The 25,838-nt window shown below is 51.8% G+C and overlaps 1 protein-coding gene across 1 annotated transcript; it reads right to left on the bottom strand.

The window, feature by feature from the left end:
- Nucleotides 1-16,566: 16,566 nt before the first annotated feature.
- IL10 (interleukin 10) lies at nucleotides 16,567-20,080 on the bottom strand. Its single transcript, XM_075055092.1, has 5 exons — nucleotides 19,922-20,080; nucleotides 18,473-18,535; nucleotides 18,017-18,169; nucleotides 17,210-17,275; nucleotides 16,567-16,896 (listed from the first exon to the last, which is right to left on the bottom strand). The coding sequence occupies exons 1-5, from the start codon at nucleotides 20,078-20,080 to the stop codon at nucleotides 16,804-16,806; spliced, it is 534 nt and encodes a 177-aa protein (XP_074911193.1). The 3' UTR covers nucleotides 16,567-16,803.
- Nucleotides 20,081-25,838: the final 5,758 nt, after the last annotated feature.

The following is a 25,838-nucleotide window of genomic DNA, read 5'->3' as shown; positions in this document are numbered from 1 at the left end:
TTGGGGACAGTCACTCGAGATCTAGTGGCCACGTCTATCCCGGTTGCTGCAAATAGTTTTCTCCCCAGTATGTGTGTCTCCTCCCGGGCTGGGGCTCTGGGGACGTGGGACGATGTGGGACGATGTGGGACGTTGTGATGGGATGTGGGACGTTGTGATGGGATGTGGTGGGACGTTGTGATGGGATGTGGTGGGACGTTGTGATGGGATGTGGTGGGACGTTGTGGGACGTGGTGGGATGTTGTGGGACGTGGTGGGACGTCGTGGGATGCGGGTGCTGCGCCTGGGTGCCGGCAGGGGGAACTGCGCATCCGACATCGTGGCCCGGCTGTGGGTACTGGGACACGCGTGGCCCTTGGGGACTGGGGCTGCCACCGGCCGTGCCACCGGTCCCCGCTGTCCCCTCTGCGCCGGCAGCCCCAGGGCGCGCAGCGGGTGCCGCGCTGGGGTTTAGGGCTGCTGGGAGCTGCTGCTCGGACCAGCGCCGGCTGCAGTGTCTGCAGGAGAGGAGGAAGTGGTGAGATCCCCAGATGCCTTCCTCATCCTCATCACCCTCCTCCTCCTGCTCTTGTTGGTGTTGACGCAGTGGAGGGGCTGCCGGGGTGGGCAGCGCAGGGGGGTGCGGGGGCCACAGAGGGACAGGAACGGGTCCGGTTGGGTTGTTTGAGTCCAAACCATCGTTTCTCCACTTCCCGCACGTGCGGCTTTTCCCTGGGGGACTCGGGGCCGGGCTGGGGACCCCCGAGCATCCCCCCCCGGGGTGAGTTTGCAGCCCCTGAGCTGAGCGCTGGGCAGGTCGGGAGTACGGGAGCGCTGCCCACGGGCTTTGCCAAACCACAGAGCAGGAAGGCTCCGAGCGTGCGATACAAAGGGCTTTATCTGATTATTTGTTTCATTATTTCACGCTTGGAGCCGGGTTAGTTTTCTTTTCGCTCCGACCGATGGAGCTGTGTTTTCTGACAGCGCTGGCGGAACGAGCCTTGCCAGAGCTGCTGAAACCTCTCCGCTGAGCCGGCTGCGGGTTTTTGCTTCGCCTGCAGCACCCGGGTACCTCCGAACCGCACGAGATCCCTGGGGCGAAGCGGCTGCTGGTTCTGCTCCGGCACGTCCTGGGATGGGGCAGTAAGTGCTGGGGATGGGGACGGGGGGAGGGTAGCGGGGGGTCTCCCAGCCTTTCCTTCCCCTCTGGAAAGGGTCCCGGTGTTCCAGGTGCCTCTGGGCCTTTTGGGGATGTAGAAGTGTGGGGTGGGATGCGCGCCCCACAGCGCAGGTTGGCTGCAGGCAGGCTGTGGCGCGGACGATGCAGGTTTTTGGACCAGCGTGGTGAGCCGGAGGAGGGTGCCCCAATGCCGTCTCCCCCCCCCCTCCAGTTACTGGGGGCTCCTTTGCTCAAACCACATCTTCAGCCCTGACTCTCACGCCGCCTCTTGCTGGGTTTAATGGGATCGATGGGATGCAAGAGGCTCTCCTCGCCCCACCTGCAGGAGTGCCCGGAGGTATTTTCAATCCACATCTGGGTGAAATTCAGCCTGAATCTGCTCCAACACTCACTGCTGTGCCGTCGGGTCTGGAGAGCTGCACCAGACCACAGGGCTGTGCCCGGCTCTTTGTGCGGGACCCCCACCACTAACAGCAGAAGAGGGCTGATCCTGGGGGCTTCCCCGGCATCTCCCCAGTTCTGAGCAGCTCATCAAAGCCGTCACTTCCAGCATTTCTTGGCCTGGGAGGATCCCGCGTTGGCCCAGGTAAGACCTGCTCGCCCTGCCGGGCTGCCCAGCGAGCAGTGGGTCCGCGCAGCCCCTGCCCGTGGCGCAGGATAGCTGCTGCAGACGGACAGACCTTTTCTGTAGGTCCTACTACTTTTTCTTTTATACCTTTAAGTGTCTCCCTAGTGAAGTCAGCCCCGTGACCTCTTGCTGCTGCTGTTAAAATAGTTCCCTCTAGCTTACGCAGGGCAAATTTGGAGGCGCAGGGACAGGAACCCATGTGCAGGCGGTGGTGGGGAGGGGACGGCATCGGCTCCCAAAGGACCTGGAGCTTTGCGGTCCCAGCAGCTGCAGTTCCCGGGGCGGTACATGGCTCTGCTCCCTTCTTGCAAGCCTTCTGGTCCTGGGAGTCCCAGGTTTCCCCCCACACCTCAACTCCTTGTGACCTTGAAACGTTAGGTTTGCCAAGGGTTTGCTCTGTTTCTTGCTCAACTGAGTTGTGGTTTTTTTTTTTTTTTAATTTTATTTTATTTTTTTTGTTCCCCTTCTCTGTCGCCTATGGGGTTTAGCTGAGCCCAGCGCAGGGTGCTGCCAGGAGGGACGGGTGCAGGAGCAGCAGCTCGGAGGGAGAGTTTGGCCGCGGCGGTTCTGCAGGTCCCACATGGCAGCTTCCAGCCGCGGCCATGCGCCGGCAGCACAGTAAAACTGTCGGCACATGTTGCGGTTTGGAGATGCATTGACTGAAAAGCTTTCGTCTTTTCAACAAGTTAGCAAAACGCTACCACCGTGCAGCGGCGTTTGCGCAAAGTGTAACGTGAGAGGCTGAAAGTGGAACTCGGAGCTGCCGGGGTCCCGAGCTGAGCTGCCTCCGCCTGACGCAAACCCGCCCCTTTGCACTTCAAAATGCTTAAACAAGCACTTTTTACACACTGGTCCCTTACAGCTTGCTCTTGTATCTGTCGGGAGGAAACATTTGAGTTGTCTTAGAAAAGCCTGGTAGGCTGCATCTCTTTACGGTGCCTTTAACGCGTTTGCAAAACCTGACGTTGCGCTGTCCCTGTGCGGGTTTAGAAAAGCTCGGCTTAGTGCAAGTTTGCCCGTGTAATCGGTGGGACGCGGGGTGCACCAGTGGCCCCAGCCCAGCCTTGTGGGACCCCTCACCCTCAGCATCCCGTTATCGCCTCTGGTGCTCTGTCCCTGCGATTTTTATGCCGTGACCGCCGCGATGGCCCCCAGTTCCCTGCAGGCGGGACGGGGCAGAGCAAACCCTGCGATGGGCTTTCTGGCAGAGCAGCCTGGTCCCATTTAGGCAGCGCCATGTCCGGCTCTGCAGCTGATGGAGCCTGGACCTGAATGCCTCCGGATGCTCCCTCGCTGTCCAACGGGTGGGAGAAGAAATCCGGCTGGATTTGCGTCATGTTTCTCAAGGTGTAAACGATGCTGAGCTGCGGTTACAGGCTGGGGGCTGTAACCGGGGCTGGGCTGTCGAGGTGTCACCTCCTCTTGCCCCTGCGGGTGTAACGGGGGCAGGAGAGGCTGGAGCTGTGGGGTCTGTGCGCTGTGCGGAGCGGCTGGCACAGCATCCCAAAACCAAAAAGTCCCAGCTTTGCTTTAACCGCAAGGCCGTGCCTCTTGGATGGAGGGTGCAGGATGGCACGTTGCTGCTTTTGCTTAAGAAGGTGTTTTAACGCCGGGGTGTGAGCAGTGGTGGCACCGGCCGTGTGCCAGTCAAGCAGGGAAGGCTCGGGAGCGTTCGTCCTATTCCTGGAGGGTACGTGAGCTGCTCCGAGAAGTGCGGCTGCGGGATGCTGCTGTGCAAATGGGCAGGAAGGAACGAAGTCAAATCCCACGAAGGTGCTGCGAGATGGGAGCTGGAGACGGATGAGAAGAGGAGCTTCGGCCACCTCCTCCGCTCCCACTTGCAAAAGCCAAGCAGGGAGGAGTCGTGACTTCAGCTGCCAAGTTCCAAAACAGTGAGCTAATACCTAAAACCCTAACAGTAAATCACGTCTGTTTGCATGATGCCGTTCGCTCTACCGAAGTGGAAACACGGACTGTACAAATGTGCACAGCGCTGAGAGGTGTGAAGCGCAGGCAGATTTTTCCAGGGGCTCAGCCCGCAGCCACTGTTAGGTCTGACGGGCTTGTGGAGGTTCAATGTTTTGGAAAAAAAAAGATTTTCTAAACAAACATAGTCCTAGTAATAAAACCGTAAAGTTGCCTTGGGGGGTGGGGGGCTGAGGTTCAGGTTTCCTTTATTACTGAGGCTGTTCTGGAAATTACGGTGCTTACTGACACAAACCTCAACTCCGGCGGGAAGATTTGCGGCTTGAAATGTTTTCTGTCTGTGTCTGGGGAGGGAAGAGCAGAGCGGAGCGGGCACCGATGGCCACCCAGCCACCCGCACCACCCGCCCGGGGCAGGGGATTGCTCCCAGGGCTGCACGACCCCCCTAACCCCCCATTTTGGCATTAGTATTGAAGCCAGCAGCGGAGAGCAGCTCTCCCAAGGGTGGCCCTGCTGCAGTTCCCCTGGGCTCTCCTGCGTGTCCCTGCTCCCATCTCCAGGAGAGGAAAGGGTGGGCACGGTGTCCCCCCCTCCACCCACTGCTTCTCCCTCCTGCCCCAGCAGAAATCTCTCTTTGGAGGGGCCGCGCGCTCGCTGCAGCATGCGCCAGACTCTTTCTTTCTGTCAGTGCTTTCATAGCGTCTGTCTAGGTGGATAAAAACAGAGGTCTGTTTTCTGTAAAGCTGTTGATACTAAAAGGAATAGCTGGGTCAGTGTGGGCGTTGGGTGAGAACAGAGACTTACTCATACAGGGTGATGTTTTGTTGCCTCAGGTTTGAAAGCAAAATTTTTAGGCAGATTTGTTCACAAAGCGCTGTAAATAAATAGGCTGAAGAACAGAGGAGAGGGCAACTGCGAGCTGGGGGAATGCTCGGTGCTGTTTGCTCACCGGTATCAGGTAAGGATGAAAAAAGCAGCGTGAAGGAATCCAGTTTTGTTTGGGGAAGATGAGACCGATGCTACACATCGTGCTTAGGGAAAAAACACTCAAAGGGGAGCCAGGATATAAAATGTTTGAATCAGGCACCGAGCTGGGACATGTGAGAGACGGTGGCCACAACTCTTTGCACGCCCTGCCAGCTGCGGTGGGAGCAGGGTACGGAAACCTGGGGACGTGGGGCAGGGGCAGCACGGGGATGCTCTGGGCAGGGCTGGGGCCGGTGAAGCAGGTTTGGCTTTACGAGCACCCAGTGCCCCCCCCCACCTCCCCATACCCACGGTACAGGCATCCCGGGCTCTCCAGGGCTTTGGTGCGGGGTTAGGTCCTCGCGCAGGACATATCTGAGCCTTCTGCTATGGGTGGATCCCCTGTTACCTTGTGACCCAGCTAAGCACTGCCACTGCTGTCATTTCACAGCGATATTTCCAGTTTAGCAGATGGGGTTTTGCAGCCCCCGCGCCGCTCGTGCCAGCCCCGGGCTCCGAGGCTCCCGCGCCGTGAGCAGCCGTCGCTGCCGGGCTGGCAAAGAGGGTGCATCGGCGCGGGGGAAAAGCAGGTAAGCTGCTCTGCTTCCCCTGGGCTTTATCGCATCAGAGCTTCCTCCCCTGGGGGATCTGCGGTTTGTCTCTGCAGCCCAGAGAGCTCCCGTGGGGAGGGGGGATGCTGCGACGATGGGGTGGCCGGTGGGAGGCCCAGGGCACCGGCTGTTGTGGATCGGAGCAAGTCTGCCAGCCTGTGTGCTGGGGAGAGGCTGGAGCTTTGAATAAGGGTTTTTTCTTTTCCCCCTTTTTGCAGTGGAGATGCTCTGAAACTAGAAGTTGTTTGGAAAGAGGAGGAAGTTGACAGAACTGAATTTGTGAAGGTCTTAATCTCCTCCTCAGTAGCTCTGGCAGGTGAATAACAGCACTGCAATCTCTGCACACCTGTACTGCTGTCACCTGGTTCATCCTGACCTTTGCTTGACTTGAAATCCGCCATCTATGTCTTCTTTTAACTAGAAGCTGGAGATGAGCCACCAAGATAAAGGGCAATGAGATAAGCATATGAGAGTCTCTCTTGCTAACTCTTTTTGAAAACACTTCAAGCCTAACTGGAAATGAGGAGTGGTGATGCAGACAACGAAATCCCACACCCACCATCTGGACCCCGGTGACCACCGTCAGTGCTTTTGGGTGACAATGACGAACAGAGGCCGCTCTGGTGTGCGAGTGCCTTGGCAGCACGGGCACGTGTGCTTCCCCCAGCCTGACATGAGGGACCAGCTGGCTCAGCTTCCACCAAAAAGTGTGCCTCAGTGTCCCTTCTTTCTGCAGCAGCAGGCTCTTTGGCCATCGCTCTTGCTCCTTGGCCATCGCTCTTGCTCATTCCCAGAACCTGGACCCACAGCTGGACACCCTCCCCGGTGTCTGCTCATACAGTCCTCCTCCAAAGTGCTCTCCCGTCGCCCTGGGTTTGTCTTCAGCTTTGGAGAAATGCCACAGAGAAACTGCGAAGGGCATCCCTGGGCTTAAAAGGCTGTATTTTGTGGCTCTAGACACAGTGGATGCCTGCATCCAAGCAAAATGACAAAAGCAGCCCGCAGCTTCCTTCCTGAGGTTTCCACCACCCAGGACTTGCTTCTGAACTTCATTTAAGGTCTTCTGGGAGTGCTGAGGACCGTTGTCCTCTTGCACCTTTGGGTTATGACCTTGATGCCTCTTTCCCTGCTATGCCCTGTGCTGTTGTGGGACCTCTGACTTTGCTCTCATTCCTGTGATGCTGGCACTGGGCTGGCTTCGTTTTAGCCACGTCCTAGGAGCCTCCTGCTATGGCTCGGAATCGGGCTTGGAGAGCCTTTGGGCAGGTTCATCTCCGCACCTCGTATCTAGAGCTGGTCAGGAGGGCTGACCTTCTCCTCCGGGGAGCCCCAGCCGAGCCGATGCTCACTCGCACAGCTCTCCCTTTCCCCTACGCCGCCAGGCTGGGTGCCCCGAACGAAACACAGCCCTCCTGTCTGACGACCGTACTTTCACAATTACAAATGAAAGCTCTCAGGTATCCAACTGCATCCCGTGCTGCTGCAGATGCTGAAGGGATGTGGTTTGTGCCAATAGTTGTGTCTCATTTTGGAGCTGAAACTGTAGAATTCAACTTGAATTTAAATTTAATGTAACCTTTTAGCATCCTCGTCCACCACGTAATCCATGTACGCACAGGCTATGACGTAGCTGCCTAACGCTTCACACAAATCAAGGGGCTGTACGTGTGACCTGCTGACTCTGAAGGAATATGTGAAAGATTCACCACAACATTTTTAATTTTTAGTAGTTAGTAGGAAAATAAACCCTCTTTCCTCACCCCACCTTCTTATTTTTAGTAGCAAACTTCCTGCTAAGGAAAAAAAAATTATATTTCTCACTATTGAGGGGATTGGTTTTGATCAAAAGCCTGGCTCTGCTCCAGGTAGATCATCAGTGCTTACTACTACCTGAGAGATGAATCACAAAGATCTCTGTTTCCTAGTCTGTCAATGTGAGAAGTCTCTGCTGCTCTTGCAAGGACAGAGGCAAGGCCCGGAGAGCTGACAGCACCGCATCTCCCCCTCCTCCAGACATGGCTGCGGCGGCAGTTTGCTGCACTCCCATAGTGTTGGCCAACCCTGGACAACCCCAGAGGGACAAATTGTCCTTGGGGCCCTTGGGGATGTGTGGGACAGGAAGGCGCGTTGTGCAATTGAGACGAGAGGAGTACTAAGCGGTTGTGCATGGTTGCTATTTTGCTAGTGCCCTTAGTTTTCTAAGGACAAGGATTACGACTGAATGAGAGTAGATGTTTTCCCGTGCATGGGCTATCAGTGCTTGCAAGCCTGCTCTAAATGTAATGGAAGCGAACTGTAGTCTTCTGTTGGCCAAGCAGGCTTTGACTTAGGTTGCATTTCTGTCCTAGGTTGGTTTGTACCCCAGGTACAGCTGATGGTGAGATGTACAATTTAAAAAAGCAAAACTTTCTGTGAAAAATCAGATGGTGGTTGTATTTCAAAGAATCGGGCTCAGGCACGTCAGGGGGTTGTCAGGATTTCCTGCTGTGGAGCTTGGGATGAGCCGTGCACAGCTAAATTCCTTACTGCTCAAAAATGCCAGATTTGTAAAGGACCTGTTACCGTCAGGCTTGCTTGAACCTGGGGTTAGAGGAGTTCTGCTGAGGGTTTGCTGGAGCTGACTGTAAAATGGCAGGCGGAGATGGCTGATGATTTAAACCCAGCTGTACAAGTAAGGTGCCCAGGAACAAAACGTACTTTTCACTGACAGTAATGTGCTCTCCAGAAATTGTCCTATTAGGTTACAACAGGCCCACAAGAATCCTGCTCTAGGCTTTTGCAGCACCTTTTTCAACCAGGAAAGGCAAAGGTGTTCCTCGCCGCTCTGAAAATCAGAGCGACTCTGGCTGACCCAGCAGTGGGAAGCTGCGAGCAGGTTATGGAGAGGCTGTGCAAGATGTGCCGATCACAGCAGCTGGGGTCAGCATTGCAAAAGATTCAGGAAATGAAGTTTTAGCTCAAGGAGAAAGAAATTTGGCACTACTGCCAGGAAAGGAACCTTGTAGTCCAGCTCCATTGTCTGGAGCAAAGACGACTATTTTGTTGCTTCAGGGTGTGATGAAATGGTGGAGAGACCCTGCCAAGAGGCAAAAGGCAACAGACCACAGAAGGCAGAGGCAGAAAATGAGAACTGGCTGGGTTAAACCACTGAATTGCCGTCCCCATCCAACTGAGGTTTTCTCCCTACATTGTGGGCTGGAATCTGCATCTCCTCTTCCATCAGAAGGCCCAGGGAAGGGCTCGGGTTTAAGCACCTGAAGAGTGGGTATGGATGGGAACCAATTCAACAAATTCCCTTCCTTTCTCTGCATCTTCTAATAGCCCCAAGAGTGAGTCAGTGCATCTGTACCATGCTCTTTCCCAAATTAATAGACTGCCAGTTGGGATAGGACCCCAAAATGTCATGGGGTTCGTGCATCTCTGCAGCATCACGTTGTCAGTCTGCTGCTTTGCGCTGTGACAGCCGTCCTGTGAACCACCCTGGGGCTGAGTTTCAATATCAGGAGCCGAATCCTCCCCAAAGCCTCAGGAGGTATCAGGATAAAGCGATTTAGCGCAAAGGAGAAAGCAAGCGGCTGCTGTTCCTGTTAGGTGGCTGCTTCTCCAGCCTGCCATGGGTCTCTGTATTGCTGAGGGTAACCAGTCCTTAGTCATTGTGAAACTGCCTGTGTGCGGAGGAGATGCAGGCAGAAGGTGCTCGGCTCCTTGGCGGGCGGTGGGGCGCGCCGGGGGCTCGGCTGGCGGCAGAGCCCAGCACGCCGCATGGGAAAGGAGCTTCGCCGAAACCAGGCGCCTTTCTGAGAACCGGCCCGTTGGCTCCCAAAAGTCTCTGCAGCCCTGCACAACCCCCATTCACCAGCTGCAGGTGCAACCGGGGGAATTGCTTGGCTTTGCTTACCCCGTAGCCCCTTTTATCAATTTTGTTTGTAATTCACTTTCTGCTCTAAACAGTGTCTGCGGCAGCAGCAGAAAGGGTGCAATGCTTCCTCCTGTTTTGTGTGTTGGGGCTGCATCCCTTCTGCCGGCCTTGGATGCATCCCGCTGGGATGCTCATCTCCACCGGCCACGCGTGTAACCTGGGGGATTCAGCGACGGGGAGCGTGGGGTGCAGCCCCGGGGCTGCTCGGCTCCGGCTTCCCATCGCGGTCCTGGTGCTGCACCTGGAGAGGAAGGTGGGTGGCTCCTGAAGCTCTGCACTGGAATGCGAGACCCTTACTGGTGATGCCGGGTGGAAACGGCCGGGTACAGGGCCTGACCAACAATCAGTATGCTTGCTTGTTGTTAAAAGCTCTTTTTGCGGGGGGTGTTAACCTACACTTCTTTTTTTCTATTTGCCTTGTGTTCTCCCATGCTGTCGGAGAGTAGATGAGTTTGTGACGGGAACCTGCATTGCTCAGGAAAGGGCTAGGACAAACTCTGCTGCGTGGTGTTAGAGGAGAGAAGAAACGCTGATGTTGGGGCAGCTGGTGAAATCCTTCCTCCCAAATAATCTGCCCTCAACCTTTAAAGCCTGCAGAACACTGATGGTTGGGCTTTTGCAGGGGACAAAATGACAGTTGAACAGTTGTTTGACTTCCTAAAGGAGCAAGGCCTGTTCCTATATAACCCGTAGCTTTTGTGGGGTTCCCACCCTGCAGCGTGCCGTGCTCCGGGCTCTGTCCCCAGAGAGGGGCACGGGCAGGACCTGCACTTACTGAGCAACCGTTGTTGCTCCTTGAAAGCGGAGCACCCGCTCATCAGCCTCGCACGTGATCCCTGTGGGAGCCCCGCTTGCCACCCTCACCCGTGCGGAGACCAAAAAGGCTCCCGGCGATGCCGAGAGCGGGGCAGGGCAGCCCCCGGCCACCCGACGTGTGCCAGACCCCACGCGCGGGGCGGAATGCACATGCCCCTGCACGCCTCTCGCTATGAGACAGCCGGAGCTGCCGCTCCTCCACCTTACCAGTAAAGCCAGAGCACAGATGAATAGGTGTCGGGCTTAGATTTTGCTTGCTGAAATACCGAAAGTGGAGCCCCACGGGGAGGGGTGGGATGTGCCGGTTCCCCGGGCTCCAAGGGATGCTCGGGGCTGGCGTCCTGCCCTCTGGCCGTGCCCCAGTGGGTCCATGGGATGCTGGCCCTGGGAGATGGAGATGAGCCCTTTCCCAGAAACCGGGCCCCCAAGCACCAAAAACGTGGCTGCGGTGAGCAGGGTGCTGGTGGCATCACGCTCCTGGCTTTAGTAATCCTGCGCCCACCCGCACCCGGTATTAGTCAGGCTCTCACCACCCAGGCACAGCTGAGATAAGAAAGTGGCAGCCTGCAAAGCCAGGGCCGTGCCCACTTCCCCCTGCTCCCCTTGGGGAACGTGTGTGCCCAGCCAGGGCATGCCACCCTGTTTTCGCTGCTCTGCCTGACCTCTTTCATGACAAAAACCCCAATTTCAGTCACGTGCTGCTAAAATCTAGGACGCGGAGAGGCACGAGCTGCATGGGGCTGAGTGGTACAGCCAGTTAAAATTAAATAACAAGCATTAAATATAACCACAACCGAAATCAGGAAAGTTCTGAAAGCTTTTGCCATTTAAAAACAGTTAAAATAGAGTTTACTTTTTTTGATTTTGTCCCTTTAGTGCTTAAGGTCCCTCGTATCACTAAAAGCCAGGTTCCTGGTCCTCGTGGCACCCCAGGAGGCTGAAGGGTCCCAGAGAAGGTGTTTGTCTTCCTTGTGCCAAGAAACACGTTTTTTTTCCTGTTAAAAGAAAGAGGCCAGTGGGATTTTGTTCCTCATACGGAGCCCCTGAGAGGAGATATGGGTATCTTGCTTTGCTGCATTCAGGAGACACTTCCACCAGTTCAGCTGGGATCAGCTCATATGCCCTTGCTGTGTTGGCCAACAGGAGATGACCGAGAAGTTTAATTGCTTTATTGACAGCAAGTACATACTGTCCAGCACCAGGGGGCTTATGGCTTTCAGGAAAGTTTCTAAAGAGAAAAAAGAAAAAGCAGAAGAAACAGCTTCTTCAGGCAGCAGATGCTCTCATGCGTTGCCACTTTTGGCATGTTCCTTATTTGAAGTGAAACTTGCTTGTCTACCAGGGAGCAGCTGATGCTCTGGCACTTCTGGAGTCCTCAGGAGTTTTCTCCATCTAAAGCATTTGTGAAACTACTAACGTTTTCCCTGTGCAAACCCAGCATCCACATTCTCTTTTTCTCTGGCTGGGTGTTGCATCTTCCCACGAGCCAGGATTCTCTCCGATGGGGTGGAGGGGTGGAAGAATGGAAGAAGTGAGTGACTTGCCTGCACTGCAGCACTTTGCAAATGCCGTGCTGCTGGCAGCGGGGACGATCACCAATGCGCCTGCTCCGGCACTCGCTGGCAGTGATTCATCTGCTGCAGCTCAGCCAGTTTCACCATGAAAACCCCTGCCTGCGTGACAGCACGGTTAGGCAAGCCTGGACTTTGCCAGCCGCAGTGGGTTGTCCCCGTCCACCGGTCCGGTGCCGCAGAGCCCACTCGGGGCTCGCTGCTCTGCACCGGGCTGTCGGAAACGTGCGGCTTCAACCACAGATGGAGCTTCTGTTGAGTGAGCACCGACTGGACTTTCTAAAGAGGAAAATGAAAATCGGGCGGTGGTTCTTGGTGTTACCGTCTGAAGGCAGCAGCACCGGTGCCGCTGACCGATGGGGTGTGCTGGGAGGCAGAAATGGGATCTTTATGTAGTTTTGGCTGCATTCTAATGGGATAGATTGGCCACGCCGTTCCCAGAGGGTTTGTTTCTGGCCTGATGGTGATGCTCTGCTCTTCAACTGCCCCTCGGGAACTGAAGGTCTGATAATCTCCCTTCTCTGTATTTAGACCAAGTGTCTGATTCTTTTCCTCTAGGGTTTTGTATTTAAACATTTATTTTAACCCAAAATGCGGCTTAACCACATGCAACCCGCACCAGACGGAAATCTTTGTGGCGTTAGCAGTGCTCGGTTGAGACTCAGCGTTTGGCCCCGTGAGAAGCTCAGCCTTGCTTAGGCAGGCAGGAGCAGCCGAGGGTGGGAGAGTGACTCAGGCTCCCAGGTACCAGGGCTGCTGATCAGGCAGCGGGCTGAGCTCTCAGCAAGAAGATACCAAGCAAGGAAACCATTTGCTTCTGTAGGATAAAAAACCAGAAAACCACCACCTCTGATCTATGTGACAGTCTCGTGCTGTTACTGTAACACCAAGACTGACACTGAGATTGGCAGGAACTACATCAGCACTAAGCGATGGGGGATAATGCACCGCGCCGGGGCACGCAGCCTCCCCGTTGCAGCAGCTTTCAGGGTTGCAGGAGAAGCAGACAGTTGCACACAGAAGAGGTGTGCTAGGGGAGCGCTGTCCCGTTTCGTTTTGCAGAGGGGATGCTGAGCCTGGGGTCTTATCCTGCGGCTCGCCCAGCCCTGGCGGGATCTGGCACAGCAGAGGCAGGGCTGAGCACCGGCTCAGCTCATCTTGCCCACCGCTGCTTCAGTCAGCTTTGACGGCGTGCACAGAGCTCACACCGTGATGGCATCATGCTGCCATAGTAAAAGATGTTTTGTTTTTGTTTTTTTTTCCCCCAAACACTGATGTTTTTGGCACATGGGACCCAAGAGGGTCCAGCAGGCATCAGGTCTGGGCGCAGCCTGGTGAGATGCTGGGAGCAGGGAGCTGGGTGATGCTGGTGCTGTGATTCTGGTTTGAGGTAGGTGTCATGAGTCAGATGGATGACTTCTAATGGTGCCTTGGGTGCCTCAGCTCTGCAGGCTGCCCTTTGGGTTTGTGGTTTGTTTTTTGGTTTTTTTTTCCTTTTTTTTAAGCAGTGCGTCCTGGCAGGGAGGGACTGTTGTGGACAGGGCTAGTCTAGCAATGGGAAAAAGCTGCTTGAGGAAATGGCCAGAGATGAATCATGGCGATTGTTCCTCCACTGGAAATGTCATTTCTCCATGGTAGATGCTGCCTTTGGTTGCCCAGATGGCTTCTGCTGGGATTTCCAGAACACCCTTCCTAAAACTTCTTAGAGATGATACATATGTTTAGTCAGAGGTGTGTTTGCGTGCTTTTGCCCACCAGATCTGTGTCATGATGCAAACATCCCCGTGTTTTAGTGACAAATGGCACAGGCTTATTTGCACATGGCTTGCGTGGTGATCTAGCACTAAATGTCCCCTGGCCCTTGTTTCTCTCTCCTTTGAGAGAACCCGTGCCCCTGGTTGGGAACCCCGCAGAACCTTTCCGCAGTCCCTCCAGCTTTCCAACCCAGTTTTGGAGGAGCGGAGCTGCATCTCCCCATCGTGCCAGCTCCTCTCTCGCGCTGATGCCCTGGCGAGCAGCCAGCCCTCCCGTCCAGATCGCTGACTCACTCTGCCTCCATTTTCTTCTGAATCAAAGACTCCCGTAGCATCAGGTAGCTGGAAACCTTCATTCTCCGTACAGCAAGAGGCATCCCATCTGCTTCCTTCCTGTGGTTACTTTAACCAGAGTGACTGAGCTTTACTGAAAAACTCACCACAGCTGAGCTGATGCTGCCCTTTTCTCTGCGCAGGGCAGAGCCCAGGCACCGGTTTTGCTCATGAGGGTCCTTGGGCTCCTGCCTCGAGCTGGCAATGTGGGCTCCGAGAGCAGTTTCCTTTCTCCCTAGGGAAGAAAAGTTTTATAAAAGGGATGAAAATAGGTGCAGAGGGGTCAGGGGAGCACGCGGACCTGATCTGCCTGGAGTGAAGCTTCAAGCAGTGCTCGTAAGTGCAGGTTTTACTGAGAACACAAATAATCTCTTGGGATAATTCAGCAATTCCACTGACCAACGCCAGACTGAAGTCTGGGCAGAAACAGACTTTGAAATCACCATATTAACTGAAAAAACCTTTTGTTTCTAATGCAGTGAGGAAAGAAACCTGGAGTCTGCTGGACTTGCAACTAAAGGGCTAAGAGCAGTGAAAACAAAAAGGGCTTGAAAGTGAAACAGGAACGTGGCCGGGCAGGTACCTGCCAGCAGCCGCCCAGGCCTGTTGGTGTGAGCTGGAGTTTGGAAATGGTTACAGCGGTTCAACTCTAGGTTTGTTAGTAACAGAGCTGTAAATTCTCGCATGCACCCCTGCTCGGTTTTGTTTGGGATTCAGCTGCCATGCATATGGATCCACGTGCATAGATACATAATCCTCAGCCTGAGGAAAAGCAAGCGGTTCTGTTGTTATTTACATCAGTCTAGTTTTTAGCTAGTATCTACGATCTGATCTAGGATCAAGGCCTCATCCTGACTGAGAACAAATGAGAAGTTAAAAACTTCTCAGTAGATAAACAGAGGCAGCAGTGCTATCTCCTGTAAATCAGGGGCAGGGAGGCTCAGGGATGTGAAAGCGCTATTGATTATCGATGACGTTCAGGCACACGACCAGTTATTTAACTGTAAAGGCTGCTCTGAAAAGGGCAATGGCTGAAACACTTGCTAGAGTTAGAGGCTGAAGAGGCTGGAGTGACCCACAGAGTACCTTGGGGCCAGCATTCCTCTAGTGTAAGACATCACTGGCAGGTATTTTGCTCCAGCAAATTTTGTCAGAAATTGCGTTTAAATGTGAGGACCTCAATCTTCTCGCTTCCCTGGTCATTAATGCATGCAAGGCATCCTCAGTGGTCCTCCTCGCCCGGATCCGTGCCCACTGGGCTCTTCCCCGGCACGGTGACAGTGGGCACAGCCCCTATGCGCTGGTGCTGATTTACAGCCCTGTTAACAACTTGCAAGAACAGAACAGAGGCTTTGCTCATTATGAGGTCTTTATTAGCAAAAATAGAAGATTTCTTTTCAGACAGATAAACATGCAAACGTTCACACAGTGACAGAAGCCGTGTCCCCCGCCAACGTGACCCCCCCCTGGAATTGGAGACCCTGATGCTCTTGGCTGTCGCCACGGCTCCGGAGCCATCCCTGCTTCTCCTACAACACTGAAGTCAAGATGTTTGGTGGAAAAAGGAGTACAGACTTGGCTCAACAGGAGCTTAATGTGTCCTAGTAAGAAGCTTAATTAAAGTTTTACAGTGTTTGGCTCCCATACTGCACTTGAGCTGATGCCACCCGATTGCTTTCAGCAGAAGGAGCGACCCATGGAGCAGCATTCCTGCTTTGGGGCTGCCCTCGCTCTGGGATAACCAGCTCCTGTGCGGGCAGGCTGCCAGCAGGAATGCCCTTCTGTCACCATTAACTTAAAAATAGAATAAATCAAGTATAAATAACCTCTCTTCAGTGGTAACTTACAAAGCAAACAACAAACCGACAGTGTTTCATCACGTTGGTGCCCTAATGCTTCTAAATATTAGAAGCATATGCCTCTGGTTTATGGCATTTTCCTGCCATGGGGGCATGCAGGAGGCTGAGGCAAGGAGAAAGGGGAGCCCGAAACTCAGGAGCTCTCAGGGGCACCGACGCTGCCCTCTCCGCAGCCTCCCCTCCGTAGCACTCGGCCTCTGCGGCTCCTCGTGCGCAGGATTAGAAATAACACAAACCTGAATACTGTCAGTGCTGCGTGCAGCTTTATAAATTTGAATGCAAATTACCCAAGCCACCTTAAAATGGTGGTTAATTAAATATCCTCTAACTTCTAAAAGAGAAAAAAGAACCCAACAAAACAGCAAGTAAAACCCAATCAAAGACTGGAAAATAGTAAGATTAACTTTCGAAAGTGCAGGGTGGCCAACCCAGCAGCTCTGGAAGTCTGCCGTTAGCAACACTGAAGTCAAGTTCTATTAGAACCAAACATTTCATTCCTACTACTATTTTTTTCTTTAATCTGGACTAATATATAGGCTGAAGTATAGAGGTGGGGTTAACTGATCTATTGCTGTGGCATGATCGCATGTTGTTCACAGGAGTGCAGGTACTCCTCCACATTGCTTTGCATGCACAGGAGAAAAAAAATGTCCTTGGTTACATTTATGGTTATTTTTCTCAGTACAAGGCCATGGCATAATTTTGAATATTTCAGCGCCTAATTCCAACTGCAGAAACAGAGGCAGTGAGGTTGTTATGCATAAAACTATTTGATTGCATAAATAGAGGGATAGAACATGAGGAGATTGCTCATTTGCTTAAAATTAAACTTTGCTGAACTCAGAGCTGGAATTGCTCCTGATCAGGCCACTGTGCGCAGTGAAACTGCACTCAGGATAAGCACTGCTCATTATCTGCTCCCCAGGAGAGTGCTTCTTTGGGTGTTTTGAAGCTATGAATAAAACAGAACTATCATAAACAGTATAAAAATTTTGAACAATAAATAGTATTTCGTAAGCTCATCACCCTTTTCTTCAAAACATTCTGTAAACATAAACACTGAGGTATTAGAAGTAATAAATATTAAATTCAGTTCTTAAAAAAATAACTTTTAAATACAATACTAAGCTGGAAGTTATTGATCTGTAATTCTTGACTTGAACCCTAAGATAACTTAATCTCTCGTGAGCTCTTGCAGCCTAAAGTGATTTCTGAAAAAATAGAAGGATTTTGTGTGGAAGATGCAGACCCCTGGACGTTTTCACTTCCTTCTCTTCATCAGCAAGTACTCTTCGATGTAGTTGATGAAAATGTCAAACTCTCCCATGGCCTTGTAGATTCCGTGCTCGTTCATCTGCAGGTGAAAGCCAGCTCTGTTTAAGCCTGAATGTGACGATGTACGCGACGTACAATCGCTAGGCGTATTCTCCTCCCACCGACACCACCGACATCTCCAGCTTCTCTGCCCAACCCCTCAGCGGAACCCGCTGGCTGCTCCTTTGAGCATCGCTCTCTGGATTTCTCTGCCTTAAGTATTTATACAACTAAAGACTTTTTTTGGCTTCTGTTCTCTGTCCTAAGTTGAAGCCGGCAGTAAAACCTGCTGCCTCGCCCGAGACGGGAGGTTCCTCCCAACCTCAGCGCAGCCATGCGAGCGGGGACCTTACCTTATCAAACGTCTCCTTTATCTGCTTTATGGTTTTGCTCCTCTTCTCGCACGTAAAGAATCTGTGCTGCAGAGACAAGAGCAACGGCTTCAACCACACGGGTTTCCTTCCCGGGGCGCGCGGCAGCCGCCCTCCCCTCCTCCTGCCCCTCGTCACTGCCGCCCCACCGCTCTCCACCTTCCCCTTCCCCACGTGCGGCCGTGGGGCTCTCTGGGGCACCAACTGCAGCCACTTTTGCACCGACAGAAGGAACCCAACGTGACCCGAGCCCGGACCCCGAGCCCTTTCCCAGCCCCGTGCCCCTTGCCACCGGCCCCGGGTGAGGGCAGCCCTGCGGTTCTCCCTGCCCGGGGCAGGGTTCGCCCTGTCTGACTCAGCCTGCGGCGGCTGATGGGGTCACGGCCGTATCAGTCGCCGTTTCGGGAGGTTTCGTCGCAGAGCCACGCTGCTCCGGCACCCAGGTAAGGGACAGACCCTCCACCCTCCCTCCCCTTATCTCTTTGGCCAGACTCTGTTGGATGGGGCTGGCTGTAAATAAGCGGTGCCCCTGACCGGAGCCTCCGAGTCGTCGTGATTTAACTGATGGAGAGCAGGGGTTAGGAGAAACCCCATCCTTACGGGCTCTGCCAGCCCCTGCCTGCCAGGACCCCTGCTCCTCTGCACCATCCCGACACCCCCGCTCCTGCCCCCTGCTCCTGGGAAGACCCACCACCCACTCCCCACCCTGCTACTGGTCTGGGACTGGCCCTGCCTCACCGGGCCATTGGTTTCATCCCCCCCACCCCGTGATGCTGAGCCCCCACTCACACAGCGCCTCATCGTCGCCTTCAGGCTCAGCAGCAGGTTGCCCAGGTCGCCCATGCTCTGCCGGTGGTGCGTGGTGGTCTTCATGGCGCTGGGCAGGACCTCCTCCGTGTAGAACTGCATCATCTCCGACACCGACTGGCAGCCGAAGCTCCCCTGGGGCGAGAGGAGGTAACTGCGTTGGGGCCGGCCACCGGCACCGAGGTGCGTGGGTGTTTTTAAAAAAATCAAAATCGCGGTGGCGATCAGAGCGCATGCAGCATGTCAGCACCGCTGGCTGCAGCTGCCGTGGGGAGGGGAACCACGCGTCAGCCCTGCTGCAGACACACGTGTTACTGCTTGGCTGCAGAACTGTCCTTGTGTGACATTAGGAAATGCCCCAATTTCCAATCTGCTTCCTTTCTTACAAAACACTGGCCGAAGGATGAAGAAGGGTAAGGGACTTCATATAATTCTTACCTTAAATTCATCCAGCAGTTCGGAGCTGAGCAACTGGATGCTAAGTTCATCGTCTTTTGATTGCTGCAAAAGGATGCAATGGAAACATGAGCTTTACTTAGGCAGTCAACACTATTTTTCACTTTGCCTTACCAAACGATTGGTTTGCTTGTTTGCGTTTACGGTCTCCCTGAAGCGAAGGCTCGGAGCACCCAGCACTCCTGTGTGCATAGCACAGTAACACCGGACACAGGAGTCCCCAGTTCTTTGGTCCGTAACCTTGCAGTGCAACGACCATCAGGTCAAGACAGCAAGATAATGAAATCTCAAACCTCAGTACCGTCGATTTTGTTAGTGTGAAACTCCTCCCGCCGGCTGCCAGCGCTGCGCGCTCGCTTCAGCTGCAGAGGGTGTTTATGCGAGAGTGCTGATGCAAACCCCACCGCTCTTCAGATAGGCGTCAAATTTACGGCAGCCCCTGGAAGCCAGGTAATCCAGCCCAGCCTGGCTGCCCGCCGGCAGGAGGGGTTAATCCCCCTGGTTTTGTTACCTAAGTCTCCAGTCAGTGGGGGAAAAGGGATCGATCTGCAGAGGGTGTTTGTTCTTGTGGTGCCTCTGTTGCACCATCAGCTCTGGAAGCTCAGAGAGCTGCGGTGGGGTGAGCTGGCACCACCCAAAGCATCACCCCATGGCACCAAGGTACTTAAAAACTTTCCTCAGAGGTTAAAAAAATTCCTTCCCAACGTTAACTGGGAGATTTACAGCAAGCTTTAAATGGCCGTCACATTAGCTTGAGATTTAATCTGGAGAATTATCTTGTTTTCTTGCTAAAACACACTGACAACAATTAAAATAGTAACAAAGATGCGACCAACCATCTCTATCGGTACTGATGCAATGACAAATGCTCTGGCCACATCTTGTCCTGCTTTCTCAGCAACCCTGAGGCTCCCTTTAGCTGTGATGCAGAGCAGTGATCTTTTATAGGCACCAAAGCAAGTGCTAGTTACTGTAGCGTTTCACCAGTCATAAAATACCGTTTTCAGGCTTTTGTGGTTCTTTCAAAGAAAAAGTCTGTAGCAAAAGATTTCCCTTTCCACCTAGCATTGACTTCAGTGAGGCCGGACCTCGTTGCCCTGAAGAAAGGACTATTTCCTTCCGATTAATTCGGTGAATAATTTGGTCTGCAACATTTAGGAGGAAGTCTGACTAGTAAGGTGCACAAAGATTCATTATGAAATCTCTCGAGTTCATTGTAACTAAAACTAGGAAGAAAAGCCTCGCATGTTGTCTCTCAGCGTGCAATGAAACTGAACTTCTCTTGCTCACCCCCATCGGCCCGTTACACAATGCACGACCAAATCGTTTCTGCCAGGAGGAAGCTGTCTTCCCCCTCATCCAAATCACTGAACATTGCAAAAAAAAAAAAAGACCAAAACGAGAAGAAGAGACGAGCAGGCTTATACTTACAAAATAATCCTTAATTTCCTCAAACTTGATCCTCAGCTCCTTGAGCTTTGCAGGCAGGAGCTCCGAGAAGTGGAGGCAGCTGGGGTGGGCAGGCGAGCACCGGGCAGGCAGGGCGCTGGCAGCCAGGAGCAGCAAGACCAGGGCTGAGCAGGTTTGCATGCTGCGGAAGGGAGCTGCTCGCCTCTCGGTCCAGCCCTCGGCTGAATTTCACAGGAGGGTAAAAAGCAGATCTGCAGCCTTCACCTTGATGGAGCCCCTAATTTATACTCTCAAAACATCGCTCAATTTCCTCTCCCCATTTCCTGGCGAGCAATATTGGGGTTTTAAGTCATTCATTAAACCCAAATGTCACTTGGGTTTCCCGTCAACTTGGTTTCCTGTTCTCTTGACCCCCCTCCTCTCCTCACACCCCATCAAATCTTTTGTGCTTAGACTCTGCATTTTTTTTGTCATTGCTTGCTTCTTGTAAATTTAAATGTGGCTAAAGAGGAAAGCTTCAGATATAATGCGAAGAAGAAAAGGTGCTGTGTGAGGTTACTTCTGTATTCTCACAGTTGCTTTTTATTTTTAGATGAATGCCTATTGTTAGGGGAAAAAAAGTGTTTCTATTTTTAAACCTCCATATCAAACCTGCACTTAGGATCCCCAGCACCATGCAAAATTCAGCAGCGTTGCTTTTAATGAACCTGCACAAATACATTGTCACCTTCCTTGGCATTCTAATGCTCTACTGCAAATACAGATAATAATCTTAAATCTTAATTTTAAATTTTTTTTTTCAGTTAACGCATACACCTGTTGAAGTCAATGTGAATTTTCACTGCCTTCAGCAAACTCAAAGGCTGTGCTCCCAGACTTTGGCCGGTGTTGTGCCTGACTGCCAACGGGATTAGTGCTGTGATGTGCCGGGATGCGGTGGAGGAGCCCAGCCCGGCTGGGCTGTGCTGCTGCTCGGGTCCCTCCGGGCTCGTGCACGGCTGCCTGGCCGCTTACCCACAGCCGCTGGGTGGGAGCAGGGTTTGTGCCATGGGGACCACTGGTTTAACATCGGTGTGTGGTGTTAAAGTGTATAAGCAGGTCATGAACTCACGTTTCTGGCTTTTTAATCTGATTTCGTTTCCTAGAAATGGATGCGATCCCCATCCAAGCAACCCAGTGCTGGCTCTATGAACTGGGTGTACTGTCTTAACTGAGAGTTATTGTCCCAGCTCTGATAAAATTACCATTTCAGAGCTGAAGATAATTCCTCTGACGTGTATCGTTTTCCGCTTTCCTCTCTTTCATGCTCTCTTTGTATATATATCAGTACACACACCCTTGCTTCCTTGTGATAAAGATTGCACTGAGGAATTTGAGAATCTGTTGTCTGAGAAAGAGAAAGTGGAGATGAAGTTGGCCTTTCGGAAATCAGAGGGATTTCTTTGAAAGCTCCCGTGTTATTTTGAAATAGTGCATTCTTCCCAGCCTGCCTTCAATACATTGCTTTGGACAAATCACTTAAATTCTCATTTCCTTCACCGCATTGAACTTCTTTTAAGTAGAATTTGTGAACCTCTGTGAAGGACCTTGTTGCAAAAAAAATGCTGGAAAAATGCAAAGTATTGTTACCCTATGTTTAGATTTTTTTTGTTTCTAGGAGCAAAAGAGAGGAATGTTTGGTATACGTATGTATGAGTCAGAGTAAAGGGGATGAAACATTCGTAATTGAAGGGTTTGAGGTGGAGACAACGTGGGATTTTGTGTTCTGATTTGTTTTCCTTTTGTTGTTGATGTTGCCTCTTCCAGAGGAGATGAGGAAGCCTGCTCCTGGTGAATCACTGCAGGAACACTAGTTTATCTGAATGACAGTGTGTGTCATATTTGGTGACCCATTTTTCTTCCCCTGCTCTAACACAGCCGCCAACAGAAGCTATCAGAAAGGAGAAGAGTGAGCAGCAGCAGATGGCTTAGACAAAACCGAGTAATTTTAAACCCAACCCATTTCCACTGGTAGCATCCCACCTTTCCCCGCTTCCCCCTTGGCTCCCACCCTGGGAGATTTTTTTTTGCTTGTTTTGGATTAGCTCAAATCTGCCATGGGTTGATAAAGCTTCACTGCCAAGACCTGGACGGCTGCTTAAGTTTCATCGGGGCATCAAAACCAATGTGGTACGGTCAGTGGGTGCGATGCTGTCAGGAGTCAGTGCCCTGCGGAGGGTCCGTGGGCAGCCTGGCCCTCGACCAAAGCCCCCCGCTCCCTTTGGTGAAGGATGCAGCCCCGGGCACTGCTCTGCACATCGGGTCCCCTGCAGCAGAGGGGTCACTCTCAGCCTCAGCTGTAGGTTTGGGTGCTGGTATTTTTGTGGGATGCTAACAAAGGCTTTTTGGGCACGAGGGAATCTCCTCCGCCATCAGCGGGAGCCGGTGTGGCAGCGGCACGGCACCGGGAAGCCTCCTTTCTTTCTGCCGAGGAGCTGAGCGCTCGTTTCCAAACTTCTCTTATTTTGAGCAACCTGTGGGTCCCCATTAAGTCATTTTGGCTTGACACCAGAGCGTGCAGAGCGGTTCTCAGTCTTGTGCAATTCCCTCCTCTCTGTTTTGGAACCTGGTTTGTATTTTTTTTTGATACGAGCGTAAGCCAGATGTGTCCATTCCACAAAGGAAACTCTGGCCTGCGCACGGATGATACTCTGCTGTGTTTACCTGTATTTCCTTTGCCGTGTCAGAGATCTTGACAGTGCAGTTTCGCTCTGACTCACTCTTGCTTACTGCTGTGGAAATGCATTGACTCTGCAGTACTACGAAGTGGTTGCATGAATGAATAAAGCACCTTTTCCTAAAGAGTGTCCGGGGGACGTGGGTGTATTTCTAAACCTTTAGGAAGCAACTTTCATGTTTGCCAAGAAGATCGTTTCAGGAAGGAAAGAGTGTTACTCAAAAGCCATTCATACACTTTTACCCCACCTCCCACAAACTTCTAAGAGCTGCATGTTCACAAGAAATACTCGGCAGGACAGCAGAATTGCATTTCTGTGGTAAAACAGAGGCATTTAGGCAAATGGTTTTTCCCCCACAGCGTGGCATGTGGAAAGGTTTGTCCTGGGTGGGATCGTGGGCAACCTGCGCTGGCTGACCCTGCACAGGCAGGGCTTGGGCTCGGTGGTCTTCGGAGGTCTCGTCCTCTGGAGCAGGGTGGCATCTCACGCCTCTTATTAGAGGGGCTGCCTATGTGTGTAGCTTTTCTTATGTTGGCAAGCTTTCGTGTGGGTGGTTTTTACATTTTTTTGCCTTCTTGGTCTCTGTCATTGCTTTTGGACAAAGGAACACTGTGTATTTTATGCACTATCTATTCTAGATATAGCTTGAAGGATCCCCTAGTTCCAGGCTATCATAATACTGTGTTTCTTTCTTTCCTTTTTAAAAATTCCCCATTTCTCATCCCTTCAGGTTTGGGAGATCTGCTGTCAGTGACGCTCTGGGGGAAGCAGTGACTTGGTGGCCTTTTGCTCACCTTGTGTGAAGAGCAGTTTTGAAGCAATTGGTCTTTGTTCTCTCAGCAGCCTCATCGCTGATGACTAACAGTTCCTGATGGGTGAAGCATAAAGTGGACTGCCTTTTTTTTTTTTTTTTTCAATAATTTTTTTTGCTGGCAAGGCATGACGTTGGATTTTTCACTTCTGGAAACCTGCTTCCTAGCACCCTTGTAGCACCCTTGTCAGAATTCGCAATGTGACTCATATTGACCTCAACAGGTAAATCCCAAATTACTTTTTGGAAATTTAACCAATGTCATTGTTTTGTCTTGTAACGTCTAAGTGTCCAGAAACACTTACTAACAGGTTACTAATCATGAATAGAAGACGTTATTGTGACCTCTGATGTGACTTCTCATATGACATAGAGAGAGCCTTACATAAGAAGTTCTTAGCAGTCCCAGAACTTCCATTTGATCTAAATCAAGCTGCAGTCATCACCTAAAAGCATCAAGTAATGGAGACTTCCTCTCATCTGTAGATTCAGTGTTTTGGTGATTAACTTAGCTGAGAAATATTTGCACTTTTTTTAATTGCATACATAAAACTCCCAATATTTGGAAGCCTGCTGCAGTCTATAAGGCAGACAGAGAATAACATCCCTATTCAATATCCTGCGCTGGGATTTCAGGGTGCCCTCTGCCAACCTAGAAGAGCGAGCTCTGCTTTTTTCCCCCAGGTTGCATGTACTTTGCCATTTTAAGCCACTCTGCGAGGGGTGCACGGAGTGGTGGGTGAAGCTGGTGCTGCTACAATGTCCTCTTGTTGCTGGTTCTTCTAACGAGCCCATTGAAGCAGCATCAGGCCCCCTGCCAGGAGAGCGATGCTGCCCTCGTCCACGCGAGGCTGTTTCCTGCTCCGCAAGGCAGCAGTTACAAATGGAGGTGTTATTACCTTTCATTTCTTTTCTTTTCTCCTGAAATAAGTTGTTGGCAGGGATTTTCTGATGCTCACAGCCCTGTCCTGTTTCGGTCCTTATAGAAACCAATGAGATCTCAGCACTGGCGTTTCAGGGAGTCCATATTCCAAGTGAGCAGGGAGGATGAACGAGGCTTTCTCAGACAAGTTTGTTTGCAGGTAAGTTAAGAATGTAAAAGTATGCAAAAACCCCATGAATATATGGTCCGTTTTGACTTACCCAAATATTTCTTGCACTGCCTTTTTTTGAGCATCCTACAGAGGCAATTTTGAGTAACTCCTGTCTTGAACAAGTCATTTCACAAGTGCTGTTTTGATGAGTTTCTTTTTTCTAGTTTTGGTATTATTGGGGTGTGGATCTTCTGGAGAGTATTGTCTTTGTCATGATTTAGCATCAACGTGCTGACCGATGTAACAAATACAAACTCTTTATAGTTATGAATGGTCATAAGACAGAAACTAGTTATCATGGTTTGAGAAATCAGATAATGCAAACCAGCTGCTCAGAAACGTAACACGACCGTCGGGGTGAATTATGGAGGCAACCTCACTCAGTTTCCACAGCAGCATCAGGCCCTCGGCCTGAAGCCAAACGTCAGGCTGGGTCACTCACGCAGCGGAATTTTGGAATGTATTTTTTGCACGGTGCCAAGCAGTTTACACTGCGGCTTGAGAAATCCCGGGCTTTCTCTTCCACCCCCCAACTCACAGAAAAACACGTGCCACAGCTGGCGATGCTGCACGTGATGGCACGTGATGGCGGATCAACCCCGGTGCCGCAAGGGATGCTGCAGCATCACCGGTGCCGCTGGGGGATTTCCCACGCGTCCCCACTGTGGCTTTCTGCTCCGAAATCATTAGTGTGATAACGCCACGGCCCCTGGGACTCTCCTGCGAGCCGTTCCGTACAGGCTGAAGCCTGGGCTCTGAACCAACGCGTTACTCAACCAGAAAAGAAATAGCGATGGCCGTGCAAGGCTGTATTCAAATCTGACATTTCGGAGGCCCCTCTGAGAAGCCAGGGCAAAAGGAACAAGTTTCATCATGTGGATTCCCAGAATAATCAGCCTGGAGGCTGCTGATACTGCTGCCCTTTCAGAGAAAAACGCAATAAAACAGAATTGGTAGGGTTTTTTTTGTCCTGTTGAATTTGTTTATTTTAAGTTGAGGAATTTCTAATTAACAGCCTCAGCACAGGGTGCGTGTCCAGCTGTGCCATGGGTAGGGGGAGGAAGAATAACCTTAGCTGGACCTCACCTATGTAAGCAGAGATTTTTTGATTAAGAAATGATCCATCAGATGTGCTTTTCAGAGGCTTGGGGCATTTTAAATATTTTGTTTATAACTTTCTACCTCCATGTGTTCAGATCCCCCTTCTGTTGTCTCTCTCTTTTTTTTTTTTTTTTTGTTTTTTTACAGAGAGAATGGGTGATGTAACCTGGCTGTTTCTCCCATGAGGTATCTTAGTTACAGAGACCCACAGAAAA

The sequence above is a fragment of the Buteo buteo genome, chromosome 23 (assembly GCF_964188355.1).
Source record: "Buteo buteo chromosome 23, bButBut1.hap1.1, whole genome shotgun sequence".
In the NCBI taxonomy this organism is placed as follows: domain Eukaryota; kingdom Metazoa; phylum Chordata; class Aves; order Accipitriformes; family Accipitridae; genus Buteo; species Buteo buteo.
Note: the sequence above shows the minus strand (reverse complement) of the source record. Positions and strands in the feature narration are given on the sequence as shown.

What these genes read in the sequence shown, in the direction of transcription:
- IL10 (XM_075055092.1), bottom strand. Translation starts at nt 20,080, where the DNA reads ATGCAAACCTGCTCAGCCCTGGTCTTGCTGCTCCTGGCTGCCAGCGCC. An exon ending in AGGAAATTAAGGATTATTTT is followed by an intron (nt 18,536 to 19,921) that starts GTAAGTATAAGC and finishes ATCCTTTTGCAG; the next exon opens with CAATCAAAAGACGATGAACT. An exon ending in AACTGCTGGATGAATTTAAG is followed by an intron (nt 18,170 to 18,472) that starts GTAAGAATTATA and finishes CTCTCGCCCCAG; the next exon opens with GGGAGCTTCGGCTGCCAGTC.